The following is a 20,644-nucleotide window of genomic DNA, read 5'->3' on the forward strand; positions in this document are numbered from 1 at the left end:
TCTCTGCCAAAACGGGATCCCTGGGAGCTGTGGGATGCAGCCCATGTCTTGGAGATACCTCCTTGCCCAGAAACTGAAAAGAAAGACCTAGACAGAATGAGCAGGAGGGGTCTTGGGAGACCCCAGGACAGTGAGGCCGGATTTTGCCTTTTCCTTTGAATTGCAAATGTCTAGTCCTTTCCCAGCAGAGGGGAAACCCACTCAGGAGACTGATACAGTGTCGCGCGTATACACACCCCAGGGAGGAATCCCAGGCCCCCGCAGATGGCAGATGTCCCACAAAGCCACGTCACCTCCACCGCTTCCACCAGGCCAGGCCTGGGGGCGGGTACATGCTATCGCTGCGATCATTACCCCTTGGTCCCATCCTACAGGCGGGACAACTGAGGCTGGGCATGAAATGCCCTTCCAAGGGCCTACGGCTGGGATGCCAGAGTGGTTTCTGAGGACCTGGGGTTCACGCCATTGAAAATGAGGCGCTAGGAGAGAGCAAGAATGGGGCACACGGGGGCGTCTTTAATGAGGGACCCGTATGCGTCGGTGAGGGATAGATCACGGGGGTGCCCCACATGTCACGGTGGAGAAAGGGCTGGGCTGACATGCCTCTGCAGGGAGTGGAGCGGGGCCGAGATGGCTAAGGACCCGGGCCGGGCCATGGGGATGGGACACTCCCAGGCAGGGCCTAGCGCACCTGCCCCCCAGCTCCTGTGACTCCCAGGGAAGAGGTGCCTGAATGCGGGGTGATAAGGCAGCGGGAGGTGAGCCAGGCCTTTCAGGGCCAGCCGACCCCCAGCACCGTTGCAGGAGACCAGTGGGGCTGGCGGGGCCAGTGTCGGGCACGCTGGCATGGACATTTTGGCATGGGCAAGAGGGAGGTCCAGCAGAGGGAGCAGGGCCTAGCCACTGCCCCTCCACCAAAAGGAGCCCCAAACCCGCAAGGAAGAATGAGGACCAGGCCTATGTCAGAAGCTGAAGGACACTGCTTCATGTGCTTCTCAGAACAACCCAGGGAGATACGGACAGTGATTCTCCCATTTTCCAGATGAGAAAATGGAGGCTCAGGGTGACTTATCTGAGGTCTCCAGGGATCACCAGGACTTGAATCCAGATCTGTCCAGTCAAAGCTTGGGCTGTGCCCAAGACCCTGTTACACCGCCTCGGGGCTCTTCCCCCCGCCCCTGGAGCTTTGCTGGGAGGTGCTCAAGGGTGGAACCCCGGGCTCTGGGCTGGGTCTTGAACTCTACATTCGAACCAGGTCCTGGGCGATGCTGGGATACACAGCCTCACCTGAAAGCCCCAGGATCATGGGAGGAGGGCATCGCCCCCAGGGGACATCTAATTCTCTGCCTGTTGTGCCACAGGAACAGCCTCAGACTGGAGCAGAGACCTGGGTTCGAGTCCTGGTCTGGCCTTAGCTTCCCTCTCTGTAAAGCGGGCATGGCCCCTGCCCCTGTCCTCAGGCTGTGGCAAGGACTCAGGGAGGCAGAGGGTGGCTCTGTGAGTGCCTAAAGTTCTGGACGTGACAGCCATTGTCACACTGTTCTCTGGGTTGGTAGCCGGGGGTCAGCTGATTTCAACCAGCCAAGCAGGCATGTAAGTGGCACCCCTGTGTGCAGGGACACAGGCTGATCCAGGGCTCAGGGCCAGCCCTCAGTGATCCCACAGGCGGGGTGGGGGGCAGAGAGATGGCAGCGCGAACTCACTGGCCCTGGCAAGGCGCAGGGAGCAGCCAAGATGCAGAGGGGTCCCTGAGCTTGGGGTCGGGTGACAGAGACTTCTCAGGGAAGCCACTCCTGGGCTGGAATGAGCCCGCACGGGCAGCCAGGAGCCCTAGCCCTGGCCTTTCTCTGGACTATGAATTGGAAGCAAACTGCTTCCCTTCTAACCTCAGTTTCTCCGTGGGTCAAATGAGGGGTGGGGTCAGATGATGTGGGCAGGACTTTGGCAGGAAGAGGCCAGGAGACGATTTGCAGTGAGCTTCCAGGGGTGGGCCCTGTTTGGGTGGGGGCTAAGGCATGGCAGTGGGACCGCGCTTGGGTGTCCCAGCGGGGGGCAGGGGGAGCGGACACCGGGTGGCCGCAGTAGGCGTCGGGGTGAAGTCGGGGGTGAAGGAATGGGGAGCCAGGCGGGACACACAAACAGCAGGAAAGAAAAGACCTAGAAGCACCATCAGAAGAGCACCGCTTCCTCAGCCCCTCTCTGCGCTCAACGGCCTCGTCACCTTATGTGATCCTCACTTCGTGGGGAGACAGGCTCTGGGCATTTAAGTGACTGCTCGGGGGTCTCAGTTTCTCTACCTGTAAAATGGGGAGAGCACGTGGCCTTGGGTCTGGCATACAGGAAGCGCTCAATAAATGGGAGCCACAGGTGCTTACAGCAACAGAGGCAGATCTGTGAGACCACGGAGCCCAAGCCGCGACGTACTTCCTTCCAGTCCTCTGGGGGCCTGGCTAATATTTTTAACATTCATATCGGCCCGCATGCTGATGACAGCTAAGTGACGCCGTTCCAAGGGCTTGACATGCAATCATACGCTTAATCCCCACGACACCCTATGAAGCAAGTGTTATTAGCCCGATTTTACAAATGAAAAACGGAGGCTCAGAGGGGTCCAGTCAGTGGCCCTGGCACAAGGCAAGTGGAGACTAGGGTTAGACCCCAGAGCCCAAGCTCTTGACCGCCCTGGGCACTATCAGCCAGAGTCCCCTGCCGCCAGAGATCTTGCTGGCCCCCAGGAACCCAGTTTGTTCACAAGCCCGACGCCACCATTCAGGGGCCTTGGTGGGGCCACGCCTCAGAAACCTGCCGGCAGTGGCTCCCTTCCGTGCCTCCCAGATGCCCAGCGCCAAACGGAGCAGCAGGGGCAGTGGGGAGCCACGGCAGGTGACGGAGCAGGAGCAGGAGCAGGGTCGCACCGCCAGGCTCTGGGAGGCCGGCCAGTCATGCGGCGGGTGGGGACCGGGCCCTGCCCCTCCGTCTACCCCATGGTCTCCACGGGCCCGAGGGGACAGATGGCAGCGCCCAGGCCTGGGCCGTGGCTGTCACTCGCCTGATGAGTTACGAGCAGGCTGAAGGAGTGGCAGCCCGGGGTGGGGGGGGCTGCAAAAACAATTGCACAGAGACCCCGGGACAATGGGGGCCACGTGCCACGGGGGCAACAGTCGTTTGTCGCACAATGGGCCTCCGGGGGACAGCAGCCAGGCCAACTGCTGCTGCTGACACGGCCGGCCGGGTTTTCAAATCGTTTCCAGGCCCTGTTTTCCTACAAGGCAGCCAATCGCTGGGGCAGCCGGACGGTCACCTGATGCCAGCTTGGTGGGCTGAGGGCCCAGGCCCGGCGACAACGAGCAGTTGTGGCCATGGCAACGCTAATTGTGGCCCTAAAACACAAGGAAAGAGAGAGCGGGCGAGGTGGGAAGGAGTGGGGAGAGAGAGAGGGAGAGCGAGACAGCGAGACAGGAGACAGAGCCCGAGCTGAGGTGGCCCGTGGGTGGCAGAGGCAGATGCCCCACCATGATCCCCTATCCTGTGCATCACAAAGCCATTTATGTCTCCCCCTTTCTGTGAAGCCCCCAAGACACTTATTCTCAAACCATGGTGCTCAGAATCGGGCCTGTGGGCCACTGGGCCACACACCAGACAGCCCCTGACCCCCAAGGGGCACAGGCATGGTGGGTCTGGCGTGGGCTCCAGGCTACCTTGCAGCACCTCATAACATGGACAAGGTACTGCTGTGGGGCCCAGTGTCCTCGCAGCCGTGTGGCAAGCATGACTTCAGGGGGGCTGGGGGTCACACTTGCCCCACGCCAGGGTACCTGCCTGCCCTCCTCGTGGGCAGCCTTTGTCTTTCCGTGGAGGGTGTTTTTGCTCACGGGTCTGTTGGGGGGGTGTCGGGCATGGGTTCCACATGGCATCTCCAGGGGCTGTCTGTTCAGCTCGGGTTCCGGCCCCACCACTTCCTGTTACATGTGGCTTTGGGCAAGTGACTTGGTGCTCTGAGCCTCAGTCTCCCCATCTGTAAGAGGAGGATATGGGTGTATCTGGGGAATGTGGGTATATCCTACCTTTCAGGGCTGCTGTGGGGATTGAACGGGATTGAAAAGGACTGTGCCCATGTGCCCAGAGCCCTGTGCCTCAGTTTCCCCAATCTGTAAAATGGGAATGATGATCATACTACCGCTTGCCTCATGGGGTTGACCAGGAGTGCTTAATGGCTTTACTACCTCTGAAGGACTCGACACAGTGTCTGGCACATAATAAGTGCTCAACAAACCTTAGTGTTTATTGTTTTGGGGGTAGGGGCTAAGGTAAGATGTGGTCAGTGAAGGAATGATTTGAGGATGTCTGATCTGGCTGCCAAAGGGGGGATCCTGCGACCATGCGGAGCCCAGGGGAAGGGCAGATTAGGGCAACTTGGGGAGGAGGGCTAGGGGGTGATTCCAGAGATGGGGGGACCAGAAGCCAGCCTGAGCTCCCCGCTCCGCCCGAGCTCCTGCCCCTCCCTGCAGGCTCCTGGCCACCACCACCAGCGATGATGACCTGCCCGGGGACCTGCAGTCGTTGTCCTGGCTCACGGCGGTGGACGTGCCGCGGCTGCAGCAGATGGCGAGTGGCCGTGTGGACCTGGGGGGCCCCAGTACACCACACCCACACCCAGGTAGGCCCAGGGGCCGGGTCGGGGGGCATGAGGGTGGTGTGCAGGGGAGGGGCAGCGCCCAGCACTGCCACCTACCAGCTGTGTGGCTGTAGCCACGTCTCTCTCTCTCACTTTCTCTGCCCCTGTTTCCGCATCTGTGAAATGTGACTGATTATACCTTCCTCAGAGGAATGTGGCTCATTCATTTGCTCACCACCGTGTGCCAGGCCCTGTGTGAGCAAAGGTTTCAGGGAAGAGTAAAGACCGCCCTGCCCCTACCCTGCTGCGTCTTGAACATCTAAAGCGGTTGGCAAACGATGGCCCGTGGACCCCATGCAGCCTGCAACCTGCAGCCTGCGTTCTGTATAGCCTTTGTGTTAAGAATGGTTTTACCTTTTCCAAGGGCTGTAAAAAAACCAGAAGACAGAAGCCATATGGCTGGCAAAATATTTCCTATCTGGCCCTTTACAGAAGAAGTCTATGGAAGCCTGATCTTCAAAGAGATATGTGGAAGGTGCTGAAGGTCCTGGCACACAGTAGCTGCTCAATAAATGGCAGCCAGTTGCAGTCATAGCACAAGTGGGCTAAATATTTAGAGACATAGAAAGTGTTGAAAATAATCATCACAGTACATCAAAAGTACCAGTAGTTAAAAAATTAGTGTCTAGGAGTATTTATTTCATTGAACAAATTATTCTTGGCCAAAACATTTATAGCAGGGGTCAGCACACTCATTCTGTAAAGGGCCAAGTAGTAAATATTTAGACTTTGTAGGCTATATAGTCTCTGTTGAAAGTGTTCAGGACGCCTGGGTGGGTCAGCAGTTGAACATCTGCCTTTGGCTCAGGTCGTGATCCCGGGGTCCTGGGATCGAGTCCCTGTATCAGGCTCCCTGCTGAAAACCTGCCTCTCCCTCTGTCTGTGTCTCTGCCTCTCTCTGTGTGTCTCTCATGAATAAATTTTAAAAAATTATTTTAAAGTGTTCAGCTGTGTCCCTGTAGTATAAGCCCACCCCTAGACAATGTAAATGAACAGTCGTAGTTGTGTCCCAGTAAAACTTTATTTACAAAAACATGCCACAGGCTGGATTGGGCTTTGCTGGCCACAGTTTGCCAAACCCTGATCTAGAACCTCCAGCTCTATGACCTTGGGTAGGTACTTTCCCCTCTGACCCATTTCCTTAGGTCAGATGAAAGGATAGCGGAGCTGCCCTCCCCAGGTGTTGAAAAGATTCAATGCCCAAGGTACATCATACCTGCAGTCGGTGTTGTATGGCACACAGCAGACGGGAACCGTGAAAGAAGGCAGCCTCCCTTCTCCACTGTGTGGCTGCACACCTCCTGCGCTCCTGTCTCTATGCCAGTGTTGGGAGCCCTGAGTCCTGCAAGCCGTGGTCCTCGTTCTCAGGGAGCTGAGGGTCTCTGATCAGAGAGAGGGCAAGGCAGACAGACCAAAGGCACAATGGAGGAGCGTAGGTGGCGGCCCGGGCTCAGAAGAGAGCTGAGAGACCCGGAAGGCTTCCTGGAAGAGGTGGCCCCAGGGCAGGGTCATCTTGCAGGTCAACTTTGTTCAACCTAGAAGGGAGCCCCAAATCAGAATGGTTCAGTGAGGGTCTGGGATAGATGAGCAACGTCTGTCACAGGCCTAGGACTGGATGGCTGGTGTGCAGGCGTGTGTGCATCTGCCAGTCCTGAGCACCCCCTCGGCAGGGGAGCTTGGCAGAAGGGAGAGGAGGGGGCACAGCGGCAATCAGAGCTAAGCCTAGTGGCACTGGGGAACCCAGGCGCCATTCTAAGGAGGAGAGATGAATAATGAATTGATGTTTTAGCCTCATAATGGACAAGAACTAAGATATTAATGATATCACTATTATTTGTTATCGACTCATGTTTTTTTAAAGTCTTTTTTTTTTTTTTTTTTTTTAGGACTTTTATTTATTTATTCATGAAAGCCACAGAGAGAGAGAGGCAGAGACACAGGCACAGGGAGAAGCAGGCTCCATGCAGGGAGCCCAATGTGGGACTCGATCCCGGGACCCTGGGATCACAGCCTGGGCTGAAGGCAAGCACTAAACCGCTGAGCCACCCGGGCATCCCTCAACTCATATATTTTTAAAGATTTTATTTATTGATTTATTTATTCATGAGAGACACAGAGAGAGGCAGAGACACAGGCAGAGGGAGAAGCAGGCTCCCCATGGGGAGCCCGATGGGGGACTCGATCCTGGGATCCCGGAATCAGGACCTGAGCTGAAGGCAGTCGCTCAACCGCTGAGCCACCCAGGTGCCCCTGTTATCAATTCATATTTATCAAGGTGTCGGTGGGGTAGCCAGCAACGTGATAAGTACCCACAGACATCACCTCATTTAAACCCCACAACTTCACACATGGGTGATCTAGCTCCGCCGCACAGATGGGGAACCTGAGGCTGGCCCCAGGTCACACAGCCGGTAGAGCCCAGGTTTACCACTACACTCCAGGTAGTGGTTTGCAAAGCACCTGCTATGCACCTGGCCCCCAGGCCGGGGGCAGGCTCTGACCTCTGGAGGTGTCCCGGGTGAGCCACTCTGCCTGCTGGCACCCTTCTGCCAGCGCAGCGGCGTCTCTGTGCTTTCCTTTTGCAGGTGCCTTGGCCAGGGCGGCTGACCTGCATGTGGGAGCCACGCCGGGTGCACTGCTCCACGGCCCGGCCGGCATGGCCCCCCCGGGCCTGCTAGGCCTGGGCCCCCTAGCCAGTCACGGAGCCAGCGTAAGCGCCCATCCCTCGGGTCGGGGAGCTCAAGCGGGGGTCCTCCAGGGCTGGGGTGCCCCTCCTCACCCTGACCTCCGTCTCCTCGTCTCCTCGTCTTACGGCCCCTGCAGATGAACCAGATCCCCGTGGGGGGCCAGCCCTCATCCGGCCTGCAGGACCCGCAGCAGCTGTATTCACCTGCCTCCCAAACACAGTTACCGCTCCCCCCAGGTGGCCAGCAGGTACCTAGAGCTTGTGGGCAGCCCTGGACTCGGAGACATATGTCCCTGCCTTGGGCTGGCGGGGGGAGGGGGACGCTCGCTGAGCCTCAGTTTACTTCACTGCAACCTGGGGCTAGCATTCCCGTGCCTGTGCGTTCAGTTCCCTAAAACTCCTGCAGGGAGCAGAGACAGGATTGTCCCTTGGGGCCGTTGACCTCTCATCTTGCTAAACAGCGTCTCCTGGGGGAAGGGGGCCCTCCTGTGAGTGGCTTATTCTCTCTCTCTCTCTCTCTCTCTCTTTCTCTCTCGCCTCTCTCTCTGCCACGCTCGCTCGCCCGCCCTGCCCATGGCAAGTGCCCGCCTGTGGGCCTGTATGGCTCCCCGTTTGGAGCACGGCCTCCCTACCCCCAGCCCCGCATGGCTGTGCACTCATCTCAGGAACTGCACCCCAAACACTACCCCAAGCCCATCTACTCATACAGGTGAGGTCCAGGGTGGGCCGGGGCCATGGGGGGCTCGGGGAGGAGGGGTAGGGACTGCCCTTAGGACAGCTCAGACTTGTAAGGGGGTGCTTTTCATCCCCCCAGGTGTGACCTGCTCTGGGAAGGACCATCATGGGCTCCATCAGCCCCCAGGGTCGAGAATGAGCCCGATGCTCCATGCTGTCACTCACAAACTGTGTGGCCTTGGGGAAGTGGCCTGGCCTCTCTGAGCCTCAGTTCCCTCTAATGTAAAAAGCCATCAACATAATAACATTGTGTCCCTCCCAAGATTTGAGTGGGTGGCAGGCAGTAAGCAGCCTAGTTAAAGTCTAAAGCCCTGTAGACATTAATTATGGGGAAGGGTCAAAGAGAGGAGAAGAGTTTTCTCAAATTGGTCCTGCTGTCCGAGCTCGGGGTCAAGGCCAAGGTCAGGGAGTGGGAAAGATGTTGGGCCAGAGAAAGATACCAGAGCTGACACCATTTGGGTATGGAAGGGCTGGTGGGGTCAAGCAGGGCAGACTTCCTGGCAGGGGGGGCCTTGGGCCCCAGACACCTTCACACCGGCCTGCCCCACCCTTTGCCTCCAGCTGTCTGATCGCCATGGCCCTGAAGAACAGCAAGACAGGCAGCCTGCCTGTGAGTGAGATCTACAGCTTCATGAAGGAGCACTTCCCCTATTTCAAGGTGAGCAGCCCCAGCCTGGGGTAGGGGGGTGCCCAAGCTGCTCTGGCCTCTCCCTCAAACTGCCAGGACCCAGGACTGGCCCCAGGCCAAACTGGGCCACCATGTTAGGTCCCCAGTTACGTCCACAGGCGCCTGGCCCTGGGCATTCACATGGACGAGGGCAAAGAAATCCAGAAGGAGAAGAGGGCATTTGAGCTGGGCCCTGACCAGGGAAGGAGTTCACCAGGCATCCTGGGGGGTGGAGGGGAGGCAGAGGGTAGAGGGGCCAACCTGCTTACTCAGCATGGATCGGTAAGACACGCAGATGCAGAACCCAGACTTGGCCAGAGCTGCTGCCTCTCTGAGCCTCGCTTTGCTCCTCTGTAAGGTGGGGACGATAACCCCCGCTGGCCAGGCCCATGAGGGCTCTGGGGGTCAAGGGCCCTGGCCGCTCCGGGCGCATGGCAGGCCATCGGTATCGTTATTTTTGTTGGCATCAATCCCAAACAAGGAGCAGGCGGGCAGAGGGGACCGAGCTGCAGGGTCCCTGGCTTAGTGCCTTTTTTTTAAAAATTTATTTATTCATGATAGTCACAGAGAGAGAGAGAGAGAGGCAGAGACACAGGCAGAGGGAGAAGCAGGCTCCATGCACCGGGAGCCCGACGTGGGGCTCGATCCTGGGTCTCCAGGATCGCGCCCTGGGCCAAAGGCAGGCACCAAACCGCTGCGCCACCCAGGGATCCCGGCTTAGTGCCCTTTAGCAGAAATATTGCAGACCGGGGAGTGTGCGTGGAGGGGGAGGGATAGAACGTGAGGTGCCCATAGGATCTGGTTACCTGAGAATAAAGTGGGAGCCTTTAAAAATGATTGGCTTCGGGGATCCCTGGGTGGCTCAGTGGTTTAGCGCCTGCCTTTGGCCCAGGGCGTGATCCTGGGGACCCGGGATCGAGTCCCACGTCAGGCTCCCTGCATGGAGCCTGCTTCTCCCTCTGCCTGTGTCTCTGCTTCTCTCTCTTTCTCTGTCTCTCGTGAAGGAATAAATACATAAAATCTTTAAAAAAAAATAAAAATAAAAGTAAAAATGATTGGCTTCCAATACGCTGGGCCAGCTATCTGCATGGTAGCATCCTGTCTGTTTCTTGCTTCGTGAGTAGGAAAGAAAGGGGAGTTCGGCATCCTTGAGCCTGTTCCCAAGTAGTGACTAACTGTCGCCTGGAGCTGACGTGCAGCCGCCCCTTTAATGGGGCCCAGGGGGCCGGGCCCTCTGTTTGCCACAGTCCCCACCAGTCTCTCTTGTCTTCCCAACTCAAGGCTGGGTGGTGGACTGCCCTGCCCTGCCCCTCGAGGCCTGGGTCATTGAGATCCCCCCGAAGAGGAGGGGCTCATAGGGCAGTCTCTGAGGGGGATCTCCTGAGTGTCCCATCTGTCCCCACAGACGGCTCCCGACGGCTGGAAGAACTCCGTGCGGCACAACCTGTCGCTGAACAAGTGCTTCGAGAAGGTGGAGAATAAGATGAGTGGCTCCTCGCGCAAGGGCTGCCTCTGGGCCCTGAACGTGGCCCGCATCGACAAGATGGAGGAGGAGATGCACAAGTGGAAGAGAAAGGATCTTGCCGCCATCCACCGGAGCATGGCCAACCCCGGTGAGGCCTAGACATCCCCGCCACCCCCTACACACCCACGCCACCCATCACGCAGCCAGCCCGGCTCTGCCTGGACCTGCCCAGCCCGCCACGAGTCCTGGCCTCGATGGTGGGGACATGGGCGCCCGGTGAACTTCCCTCCCTTCCTCCTGGGCCCTCCCTGGGGCTGGTCAGAGGCCTGTGAAACACTGTTCAATCTCCCTAAGCAACCCCGAGTTTCTCACAGAGAAATGCCCAACTGAGCACCCACGGGATGACATCGCCTCCTTACCTTTCTTATCACACTGGCATCAAGTTTCAAAACAATACAGTAATAAAATAGTAACACCCAGTGCGGGCTAGGATGTGGAGAAACAGGCACCGTCATATATAATGAGTGGGAATCTGAGGTTAAGCTTTTCCAGGGCAAAGTCATATAACAGGGCCCTGCAAACCTTGACCCATTTTTTTCGGTCCAGTTATTTTACTTCTGGCAACGTATGTGGAGGATGAAAAAGAATTTCAACAGAAGGTTTACAAAGTCATTCGTCACAGAATTATTTCTAATAGTAAGAAAGTTGAAAGCAATCTAGACATCCCACAATAGGGGATTAGTTAAATAGATATAATGTCCATACAAGGATTGATTAGAGACAAAAATATTTTTGGAATAGAAAGAAATATTCCCAATACAATAAGAGAAAAAGACCATATATCACAGCCTAGTCATATTTCAAACTGTGTATATTAAGTGCACATATATGTTTATATACATGTGTGTGTATCCACTCATTTATATGTGTAGGGATTTATGTGTACACACACACACACACACACACACACGAACGACACACATACACACAGACTAGAAGAAATATACCAAACTCTTGACTGTGAATGAAGAGACCACTGATAATTTTTATATTCCTCACATTTCTGTATTTTCCAAATCTTCAACCCTGCTCATGAATCACTTTCATATTAGGAAAAATATTGCATCTGCTTTTTTTTTTTTTAATTAAGAGATGTGAAGGGGAGGGACATACAGGTGACATCTGCATGGAGAATGTCAGGTGGAAGGCTAATTATCCACCCAGCCTCAGGAACATTTGGCCTGACTCCGTGGGGATCATCATGTTTGAGGTGTGGGTATAAAGGAGGATTGGAATATAGCTCAGAGGTGAATTCAATAAAGTGAGGAAGAGGAGACCATGGAGCAATCCCATAGGCCCTTCTTGGGGGAGCATCCAGGGACACTCGCCCCTCAGAGAGCACTGGGGTCTGGCTTAAGACCCAGTGCTAGTCCTCATTCATTCATTCAAGATTTTATCTATTTATTCATGAGAGACCTAGAGAGAGGCAGAGCCATAGACAGAGGGAGAAGCAGGCTCCCTGTAGGGAGCCCGATGCAGGACATGACCCCAGGACCCCAGGATCACAACCTAAGCCAAAGGCAGATGCTCAACCACTGAGCCACCCAGGTGCCCACAGTCCTACACATTTAATGTAAAATCTTGGGCAGGCCATTTCACCTTCTAGGTTCTAAGTGTCCTCTTTTCTTTTTTATTTATTTTTAAAAACATTTTGTTTATCCATTTGAGAGAGAGAGCACGAGCAGTGGGAGGGGGGCAGAGGGAGAGGGAGAAGCAGACTCCCCACTGAGCAGGGTTCCTGATGTGGGGCTTGATCCCCGGACCCTGGGTTCACGACCTGAGCTGGAGGCAGACGCTTAACCAACTGAGCCGCCCAGGCACCCCTAACCTAAGTGTCCTCTTTTCTAGAATAGGTACCAACCTAAATAGGTCCTGGGACCCTAGTGGTCCAGGCTCAGATTGGTATTACCTTCAAGGAGACGCAAAAGCCAACCACCAAAAATAATTCCAGAGTAATGATCTGTCTTGTTTATAACCGATAGCATTAAGGAGAATCTGACTTTTAACCCACAGTAATACTTCTTAATGCCTCTTTAGTAGCAAGAAGTGGCTAGGACCCCTTGTGTGTTAATAAATTTTATCCTGGTGTCGTGGGACTTGTCATCTCTGCCTTCCCTCCTCTTGCAGAGCTGTCAGCCTCAAGTGAAGTCCTGGGGCTGAAGCGCTGTCCCAGTGAGAGGAGCTAGTGTTATCATCTGAGGCTCCCTCATTCCTTAAAGACCCTACACAGCAATCTGCGATCTCATGACATGTCCGCAATGACACTGTGTCAAGTGTACAGTGCCCTCTCATAGATGAAGAGACTGAGGTTCAGAGCGTCCAAGGGGATTGCTAGGTTACATGCATGGTACCACTGGGGCCTGGGAACTTCAGGGTGGCTTCTGAGGGACCTTTCCCTTGCCTGCAGAGGAGCTGGACAAGCTGATCTCGGACCGGCCAGAGAGCTGCAGGCGGCCTGGCAACCCCGAGACCCCTGTGCTGACTCATGCCACCACAGTAGCCATGGCCCATGGCTGCCTGGCTGTCTCCCAACTTCCACCCCAGCCACTGATGACTCTGTCCCTGCAGTCGGTCCCCCTGCACCACCAGGTCCAGGCCCAGGCGCATCTGGCCCCAGACTCTCCCGCCCCGGCCCAGACCCCACCCCTGCATGCCCTGCCGGAACTGAGCCCCAGCCCCCTGCCCCACCCTGCCATGGGAAGGGCCCCTGTGGACTTCAGCAACATCGGCAGCGACATGAGCACTGAGGTGGATTCCCTGGACCCCAGCATCATGGATTTCGCTCTGCAGGGTGAGGCTGGAGGAATGGGGATGGGGGGAGAGGAGGGGAGGGAACCTGGACAGCCAGAAAGATGGGGGAGGGCCAGGGAGAGGAGGTCAGCCAGCCTTTACCCCTCCACTCCATCCATGGGCAAGTGCTTCCCAACCTCCTCATGACGGCGAATTACAGCAAGCATTTCATGAGTGCTTACTGTATACCAGGCCTCGTGCCCAGCACTCCCTAGCCATCACCCCCCAACCCACCCTGCCACAACCCTGGGAGGCCACTGCCATTTCATGTCCCCATTCTGCTGCTGAGGATACCGACACAGAGAAGTGAGGCCACTGGCCCATGATCACCAGCTAGTAAGTGGCAAAGCCGGGATCACAACCCAGATCTCTTTGACCCCCAATGTTTACTCAATAACTACTCTAACTTGCATGTGCCAACCTCAGCCCAGGTCACAGTCTGACCCCCGCCTGCCACACACTCCTGCTTGACACACAGGAGCCGAGCAAATGAATGGACAGCTGAGGGAGGTGCCTCGTGTTTCATCCATTCATGCCATGCCCTACTGTGTGCCAGCCCATGGCCAAGAACTCTCTGCCCTCCAGGAGTTCCGTGTCTAGAGAGGGAATGGACTGGTTAGCAGGTTGGTTAGCTAGCTAGGGAGCGAGTTACTTAAGGCCTTTAAATGGATATATCTATCTGGCCCTCCCTGCCTGTCCCCCTGATTATTGTTTGAGGAAAGCGTTGTGTTGTCCCCTGGCTGTGCCATGATGGGACACCTGAAAGAGCGAGTCAGTGCTTGCCACACATGCCCCTGAGGAAGCCTCAGGAGAAGGGGGGTCTCTGATTGGCTCCATTTCATCCCGAGGAGCCTGAGGCTCTGTGACAGAAGCGACATTCCCAGGGATGGAACTTGGCTTCTCCACACCCCCCTGCAAGACCCGACTTTGAACCCCACACATGGTCTTTGCCTCGTCCTTAAGATCGGATTCGAACTCAGGTCTGTTTGACACAAAGCCAGCTCACTCAAATGCCTTTGTCTTTGAAAGGGAACCTCTGGGAGGAGATGAAGGACGGGGCCTTCAGCCTGGACACGCTTGGCGCCTTCGGAGACTCGCCCCTGGGCTGTGAGCTGGGGGCAGCAGGCCTGACCCCCGCCTCTGGTGGCAGCGACCAGTCCTTCCCAGACTTGCAGGTGACGGGTCTCTATGCCACGTACTCAACCCCAGACGGCGTGGCCGCATCAGCCACCTCCTCCTCCTCCCAGTACCTGGGCGCCCCAGGGAACAAGCCCATCGCCCTGCTCTGAGGTGACGGCTTCACCTGCCCCCAGCACTGGGGCCTGGGCAGGAGCTCATGGAGCCTGTGTTCCTGGAAGCAAGGCCCCTTACATCCTGTTGGCACCCCTGGGCCTCTCACACCTCCACGGGAGGCCTCTGGGGCCTCCCCCAGTCAGAAGGACAGAGAAGAGTGGACAGACATTCCAGCTTCCCTGACCCCAATGCTCCTCCCAGAGAGTGACACCTGAAAACGAGATTTCTCCGGCCTGCAGCCCCGCTGGGCTCCTGAAAGGACCCACAGCCCCCTTTGAGATGGGACGCACTGGTGCGCCATGGAAACCCTCCAGCGGGGAGGCCCTTGAATTTATTCCTCTGGGACTGAGCATCCACTTCAGCCTCCAGAGGACAGGCCCTGAGGCTGGGAGCAGAACTGGTCAACCAGAGCCCTTCCCTTGGACTGGCATGGGCTGAACTCTGAACCCCAAGCTCCAGGCCTGCTCCTCCCATAATCTGTTTCACATAACAGAGCCCTGGGCCATGCTGGGCACTGTGCCCCCGTGTACATTTATTTATATTTATTGGAGCCTGTCCACACCATCTTTTCGAGCCCAGCCCACGGCCTCTGGAATCAGAGTCCCTGGTCCCTCCCTGCATCCTGGCTACCGTAGCTCCTGAATTACTCTGGGGAATCATGACTCCAACTGGCCCTTAATCCCTTGGCAGCCTGGGACCGCTTTTTAGAAGATAAAGCACTTTTGATACTACGGAACATCCTCTTTTTCCAAATCAGAGACAGATATTTCTCTGACTGCTCAGTCGTGATTCAGACTTCTTCCCATATGCACCTGAGCGGAGAGGTGCCATCCACAGTTTGGGGCTACGGGGCTTTCTAAGGGCAGATCGGGAGGGGGATGGGAAGAATGACAGGGGGCATCTGTGCTGGCATTTAAGACACTCCTGATGGAAAAAAGCAAACTGAACCATGTAAAGCTTGACCAACAAGGCGGGTGGGGGCTGACAAAGCTGCAATGCAGAGTATTTATTGGCACTTGTTTGCCTATTCATTGCCCTATGACCATTTTTTATGTGTTCCTTTTTTTTCTCTTGTTACCAATTACTGATTTTGCAAGTGGCAGATTCTGCAGACAGTGGGTTGGAGGAGGGACAGAGTGTGAGTTGGGAAAAAGAGAAGGTAACTCGGGATCTTCCAGCCAAGTGGATGCCGAGAAACTGCAGTAGTGGCTCGTACCACTGTCCTCTCTTGCCCAGCTGGATGTTTGGCTCCTGTGTCTGGGAGTTCCCAAACCCAAGAGCCAGAATTTTCATCAGCCAGCCAAGCTGGAGGGTTCAAGGTTGAGGCTGGTCTCAGAGGACCATCTTTAAGGACTTCCTACCTGGTTCTGGAACTTTCTGCCTAGTATCCATCATCTTTAGACACGGCGTGGTGCTGCCCATCTGAGCAGTACCGCCCAGCTGCTTTGTGTGACGAGACCCCCGACAAGTTAAGATATTTGTTAATGAAGACCTCGTGTGTGGACGATGCCAAGATCCATGAGAGTAGTGTTGAATAACTGTCTTTTGTCAATAAAAGCTGGACGGCAGCTCTGTGGCTCAGAGGGAGATGTGATGGGGGTGAAGGACAAAATGCCATCTGTCACTCACTCCTCACAGGTGAGGTCCCATTTACAAATGGGGAAACTGAGGCCCAGGCAGGCAACAGCACAGCAACACTGAATCCAGGTGTCTGATGCCAGGTTCTCATCGCACCAGAAACTGGGAGGAAAAAAAAAAAAAAAGAAAAAGAAACTGGGAGGAGTCTGTCCTTATTGGGAGAATTAGTATAGCCATCATTTCCCAGATTTCATTGCTCTTGACAGGTATCGCCTCAGGCAGGGATGTGAACCCCATTTACTGCTCAGGAAGCAGAGGCTCAGATCATCCGAAGAGGTGGGAGGGAGGCCATGTGTGCCAGACTCCAGAGCTAGAGCTCAGTGGCAATGCCTCTGGTATATCCCTGGGGTCAGAGAAGGGAACAAGGTGGGGGCAGATGTACTCTTTCAGCATCAGGCCCTCCTGCAATTAGCTCACTCAACTCTCATTACAACCCTACCAGGCATGGCTTCGTTACTGCACCCATTTTGTAGATGAAGAAACTGAGGCTCAAGGGAATAAAGGAATGTCTTGCCACCCAAGATAGCAGCAAAAGGGTCTATTAATTAGGAGGCTGCCTAATTCTTAAGCCTTCCTGGGGAGTGGCTTGCATCCTCATAGGGGAGACCGGTCCACCCACGTGTAACAATTAGCAGGAAGGGAAAGGCAGAAGGATGATGGGGAAGTGCAGACTGGGCCCACCTTGGTGGGAACCAGGCATGGGACAGGGACAGGGTGCCCGTAATACTCTGTCCATGGCTTGGCTCTAGGGTGTCCCCATGACAGTGCATCGCTGCTCCCACCATCCTTGGCGATTCGTTGGGGTTGGAATGACCCGGGCATGTTGGTCACAGCCAATGGGCATCACCTGTAGAAGCTGCAGGATGGCGCCGTACGCTGGAGGGTGAAGCCTCAGCAGCCAGGTCACCACCTACTCCTTACTATGGGCAAGTGGGGCCATGTAGGCACAGAATCCAGGCAAAAATTCCAAGGTCATAAGGTCACAAGCTCGAGGCCAGAGCCCCAGTCACAACCTGAGCCCCACCTGTGCGGGGCTGTGCTGACCCCGGGAGAAAGCACGGAGAGACCAGTGGAATGAGGCTTCACGGAGGCTCTCCGTGGAAAATACTCGCGGCCACCATTTGAACACCAGCTGTGTGCTGTGCCAAACTAAATACCAGGAAGCATCTCCTGACCAGTACAGCTCAGTCACCCACAGAGGCAGGAGATGGTCCCATTTCCCAGATGAGAAAACTGAGACTCAGCTCGTGATCGTGCGGCCTTTCTTCTCCCTCTGGGAGAAATCATCCACGTTCTAACAACAGAAAGAGTAACACCACCGGCCAATGTGTACGGGAGCTTACTCCCTAAGCGCCCTGCGACATGGCTTATTTCATTTACCCTGTTCTCCAGGGGGAACAGCTGCCATCCCTCATGGGAAGCGGAATAGCGGCTCCCCGATGGTGGCCACGTCCTAATCCTGTGACTTTGTTATGTTACAGCAAGGGAGATGCAGGCAGCAGGTGGAATTAAGGTTGTGTATCAGCTGCCCTTAAACTAAGGAGAGTCTCCTGGACTATCTAGGTAAGCCCCGTTGTAATCGCAGGGTCCTTCTCAGTACAAGAGGGGGGCAGGAGGCTCGGTGTCAGCGCCGAAGAGGCTACCTCGCTGCCTCTGACAATGCAATGCGGCCTCTAGACATTGGGAAACCCAAGACTCCCTGAGAGCCTCCAAAAGGACCCGAGGCTTCGCAACACCCTGATTCTAGCCCGCGAGAACCCATGTCAGACTTCTGATCTCCAGAACTGTAAGAGAGTAAGTTTGCGTTGTTTGTATACCCCCCAAGCTTGCGATAATTGTGACAGCCGCCACAGGAAACAAACATCCCATTTTACAGAAGTGGAAACTGAGGCTCAGCTCGCTTAACTGTGATTAGCCAGGGCTGGAGATGGGACTCCAACGGCGCTCTGCTTTCCCACGGCCCCTTAGCCATCTCCCAGGGCTCAGCTGGTCCCTCTGCTTGCTGGTTGGAAGTGGAGCTGAAACTGGCTTGACCCCAGCTCTGCAGATCTCCCGGCTCTTAACACCACATCGCCCTGCCTTTCGGGGTGTTTGCTCCAGAAGGGGCGGCTGGTGGAGGGTTAGGGAAAGAGATAGAAGGAACGGACCGAAGTAGGCGAAGAGACGATGAAGTAGGTGTTGCCTCTGGACGATGTTGGTTGTGACACTGGGCCGTCTCTGAGTGTGAATGCAGAACCTCCCAGCCCGAGGGTCACAGCACCCCTATCTCCAGTCTAGGGGTAGCCGGACAAAGACCAAACCGGCAGAAGGAAGGGAGGCCAGGGCAGGAGCCGCTGGGCAGGCCGGGGAAGCAGAATGCATAGGAATTGAAAATCTAGGGACGCCTGGTGGCTCAGGGGTTGAGCGTCTGCCTTCGGCCCCGGTTGTAATCCTGGGGTCCCGGGATCCAGTCCCACATGAGGCTCCCTGCAAGGAGCCTGCTTCCCCCTCTGCCTATGTCTTTGCTTCTCTCTCTCTGTGTGTGTCTTTCATGAATAAATAAATAAAATCTTAAAAAAATAAAGAAAATCTAAAGGCATGCTCACAGGTGAGCCTGCATTCCCCACCACCAGGTTTAAGGGAAGCAAGCAAAACGTTTCAATGACTCCTGAGTTCAAATTACTTCCAAGCTTGACCTAGAAGGAAGGCTATTATAAAAACAAACAAAAAAGCCGTTAAGTGTTGGGGGGGATATGGAGAAACCAGGTCCCTCGTGCACTGTTGGTGGCAACATTGAACAGGGTAGCCCCTGTGGAAAACAGTGACCTCTTCTCAAAAAGTTATGCATAGAATTGCCATTTGGTTCAGCAATTCCACATCTGGGCACATACCCGCAAAGAGGTAAAAGGGGAGACTCGGAAGGTATGTGCACACCCACAGCCATAGCAGCATTATTACCAAAAGCCAAATGGTGGAAGCAACCCATGTGGCCATCGACGGATGAATGGATAAACGGAATGTGGGTGCTATGGTCTGAATACCTGTGTTCAGCCACCCTCCCCCTATTCATATGTTGAAATCCTAATACTGCTGTGATGGCATTAGGAGGTGGGGCCTCTGGGATGTACTTAGGTCAAGACGGTGGAACCTTCACGAATGTGATTAATGCTCTTCTAAGAGGCCCCAAAGAGCTTCCTGCCCCTTCTGTGAGAAGTTGGCAACCCAGAAGAGGCCCCTCACCTGGCCATGGTGTCAACCCTGATCTTGAACTTTCAGCTTCTAGAACTGTAAGCAATGAAATTCTGTTGTTTATAAGCCCCTAAGCCTGTGGTATTTTGTTATAGCAGCTTGAAGGGACTAAGACACGGGTCTGTATGTTCAATGGAATGTTATCAAGCCTTATAAAGGACATTCTGAACTCTGCTATAACGTGGATGAAGCTCGTGGGCATTCCCCTAAGTGAAACAAGCCAGTCACAAAAAGACAAATACTGCATGATTCCACTTGGAGGAGGTACCTAGAGTAGGCGAATTCAGATTCAAGAAGTGGCTGCAGATTGCCGGGGCTGGGGGCAGGGGGCATGGGAGTGTTTAAGGGGTAAGGAGTTCCAGCTTGAGGTGACAGTGTGGAGACGGATGGTGAACATACACGTAATGTCACTGAACTGTACACTTCAAAATGGCTAAAAAGGTAAATTTTATGTTCTGTATATCTTACCACAATAAAAAAAAAAAAAGAAGAAAAGAAAAATCCTAGACTCTTGGCCTGTGTTTCCTGTGCCCGAAGCTGCTCAGTGATACACATGGGTCAGAATATCATAAGATACAGCTCACCATTGAAAGTGGCCTTTCCCCTCACCTTCCAGAAGGAGACCACCTCTCTGCCGATAAGACTGCTCTCCAAAATCCCTCTTCTGCTCTGTAGCCAGAGGGATTTAGGGATCCCTAGGTATATATTTCATTTTTTAAAATATTTTATTTATTCATGAAAGACACAGAGAGAGAGAGAGAGAGAGGCAGAGACATAGGCAGAGGGAGAAGCAGGCTCCCCACAGGGAGCCTGATGCAGGACTGGATCCCAGGACCCCAGGATCATGACCTGAGCCAAAGGCAGATGTTCAACTACTGAGCTACCCAGGCACCCCTATATTTCATTTTCAAACCCACATTTCATATATCATGCAAAAGGAGTAGCACAGAATGGGCAGCCTGGGTAGCTCAGCGGTTTAGCGCTGCCTTCAGCCCAGGGTGTGATCCTGGAGACCCAGGAGCTCCCTGCATGGAGCCTGCTTCTCCCTCTGCCTGTGTCTCTGCCTTTCTGTGTGTGTGTGTGTGTCTCATGAATAAAAAATAAAATAAAAAAAAAGAGTAGCACAGAAGCTGTGGAATCACAGGGAAACAGGGAATGGGCTCCCAAACTACAGGATGGTGGTCAGGGAAAACACTGTCTGTAGGAAGTACCATTTGAATTGGGTTTTGAGGGATGAGTAAGAGTCAGCTGGGCAAAGGCCAAAAGGGAAGGAGCATTTCTCTCAGGAGAAACAGTCTGTGCTCACCTGAAAGTGAACCGCAGGGCATTGTGGGGGTAACCTACTGACAGAGAGTCTTGGTGTGGCTCCAGGCATCGTCTGTGTGGGCAAGAAAACAGGTTTGCCCA

The 20,644-nt window shown here is 54.9% G+C and overlaps 1 protein-coding gene across 2 annotated transcripts in view; it reads left to right on the forward strand.

Moving 5' to 3' along the window:
* Positions 1-19,699, forward strand: part of FOXN4 (forkhead box N4) — a 30,340-nt gene extending 10,641 nt beyond the window's left edge. Inside the window, exons 1-9 of one of the 2 annotated variants that reach the window (XM_025474277.3) lie at positions 3,460-3,725; positions 4,509-4,657; positions 7,261-7,385; positions 7,499-7,609; positions 7,943-8,070; positions 8,658-8,754; positions 10,169-10,376; positions 12,696-13,079; positions 14,108-19,699. In XM_025474277.3, coding sequence (XP_025330062.1) covers positions 3,595-3,725; positions 4,509-4,657; positions 7,261-7,385; positions 7,499-7,609; positions 7,943-8,070; positions 8,658-8,754; positions 10,169-10,376; positions 12,696-13,079; positions 14,108-14,367 — 1,593 coding nt within the window. In that variant the 5' untranslated portion in view covers positions 3,460-3,594 and the 3' untranslated portion in view covers positions 14,368-19,699. Of the gene's footprint in view, positions 1-3,459; positions 3,726-4,508; positions 4,658-7,260; positions 7,386-7,498; positions 7,610-7,942; positions 8,071-8,657; positions 8,755-10,168; positions 10,377-12,695; positions 13,080-14,107 lie in introns of those variants that run through there. The other variant, XM_025474278.3, reaches the window with a different exon arrangement.
* The last annotated feature ends 945 nt before the right edge of the window (positions 19,700-20,644 follow it).

This window comes from Canis lupus, chromosome 26 (genome assembly GCF_003254725.2).
Source record: "Canis lupus dingo isolate Sandy chromosome 26, ASM325472v2, whole genome shotgun sequence".
Classification (NCBI taxonomy): domain Eukaryota; kingdom Metazoa; phylum Chordata; class Mammalia; order Carnivora; family Canidae; genus Canis; species Canis lupus.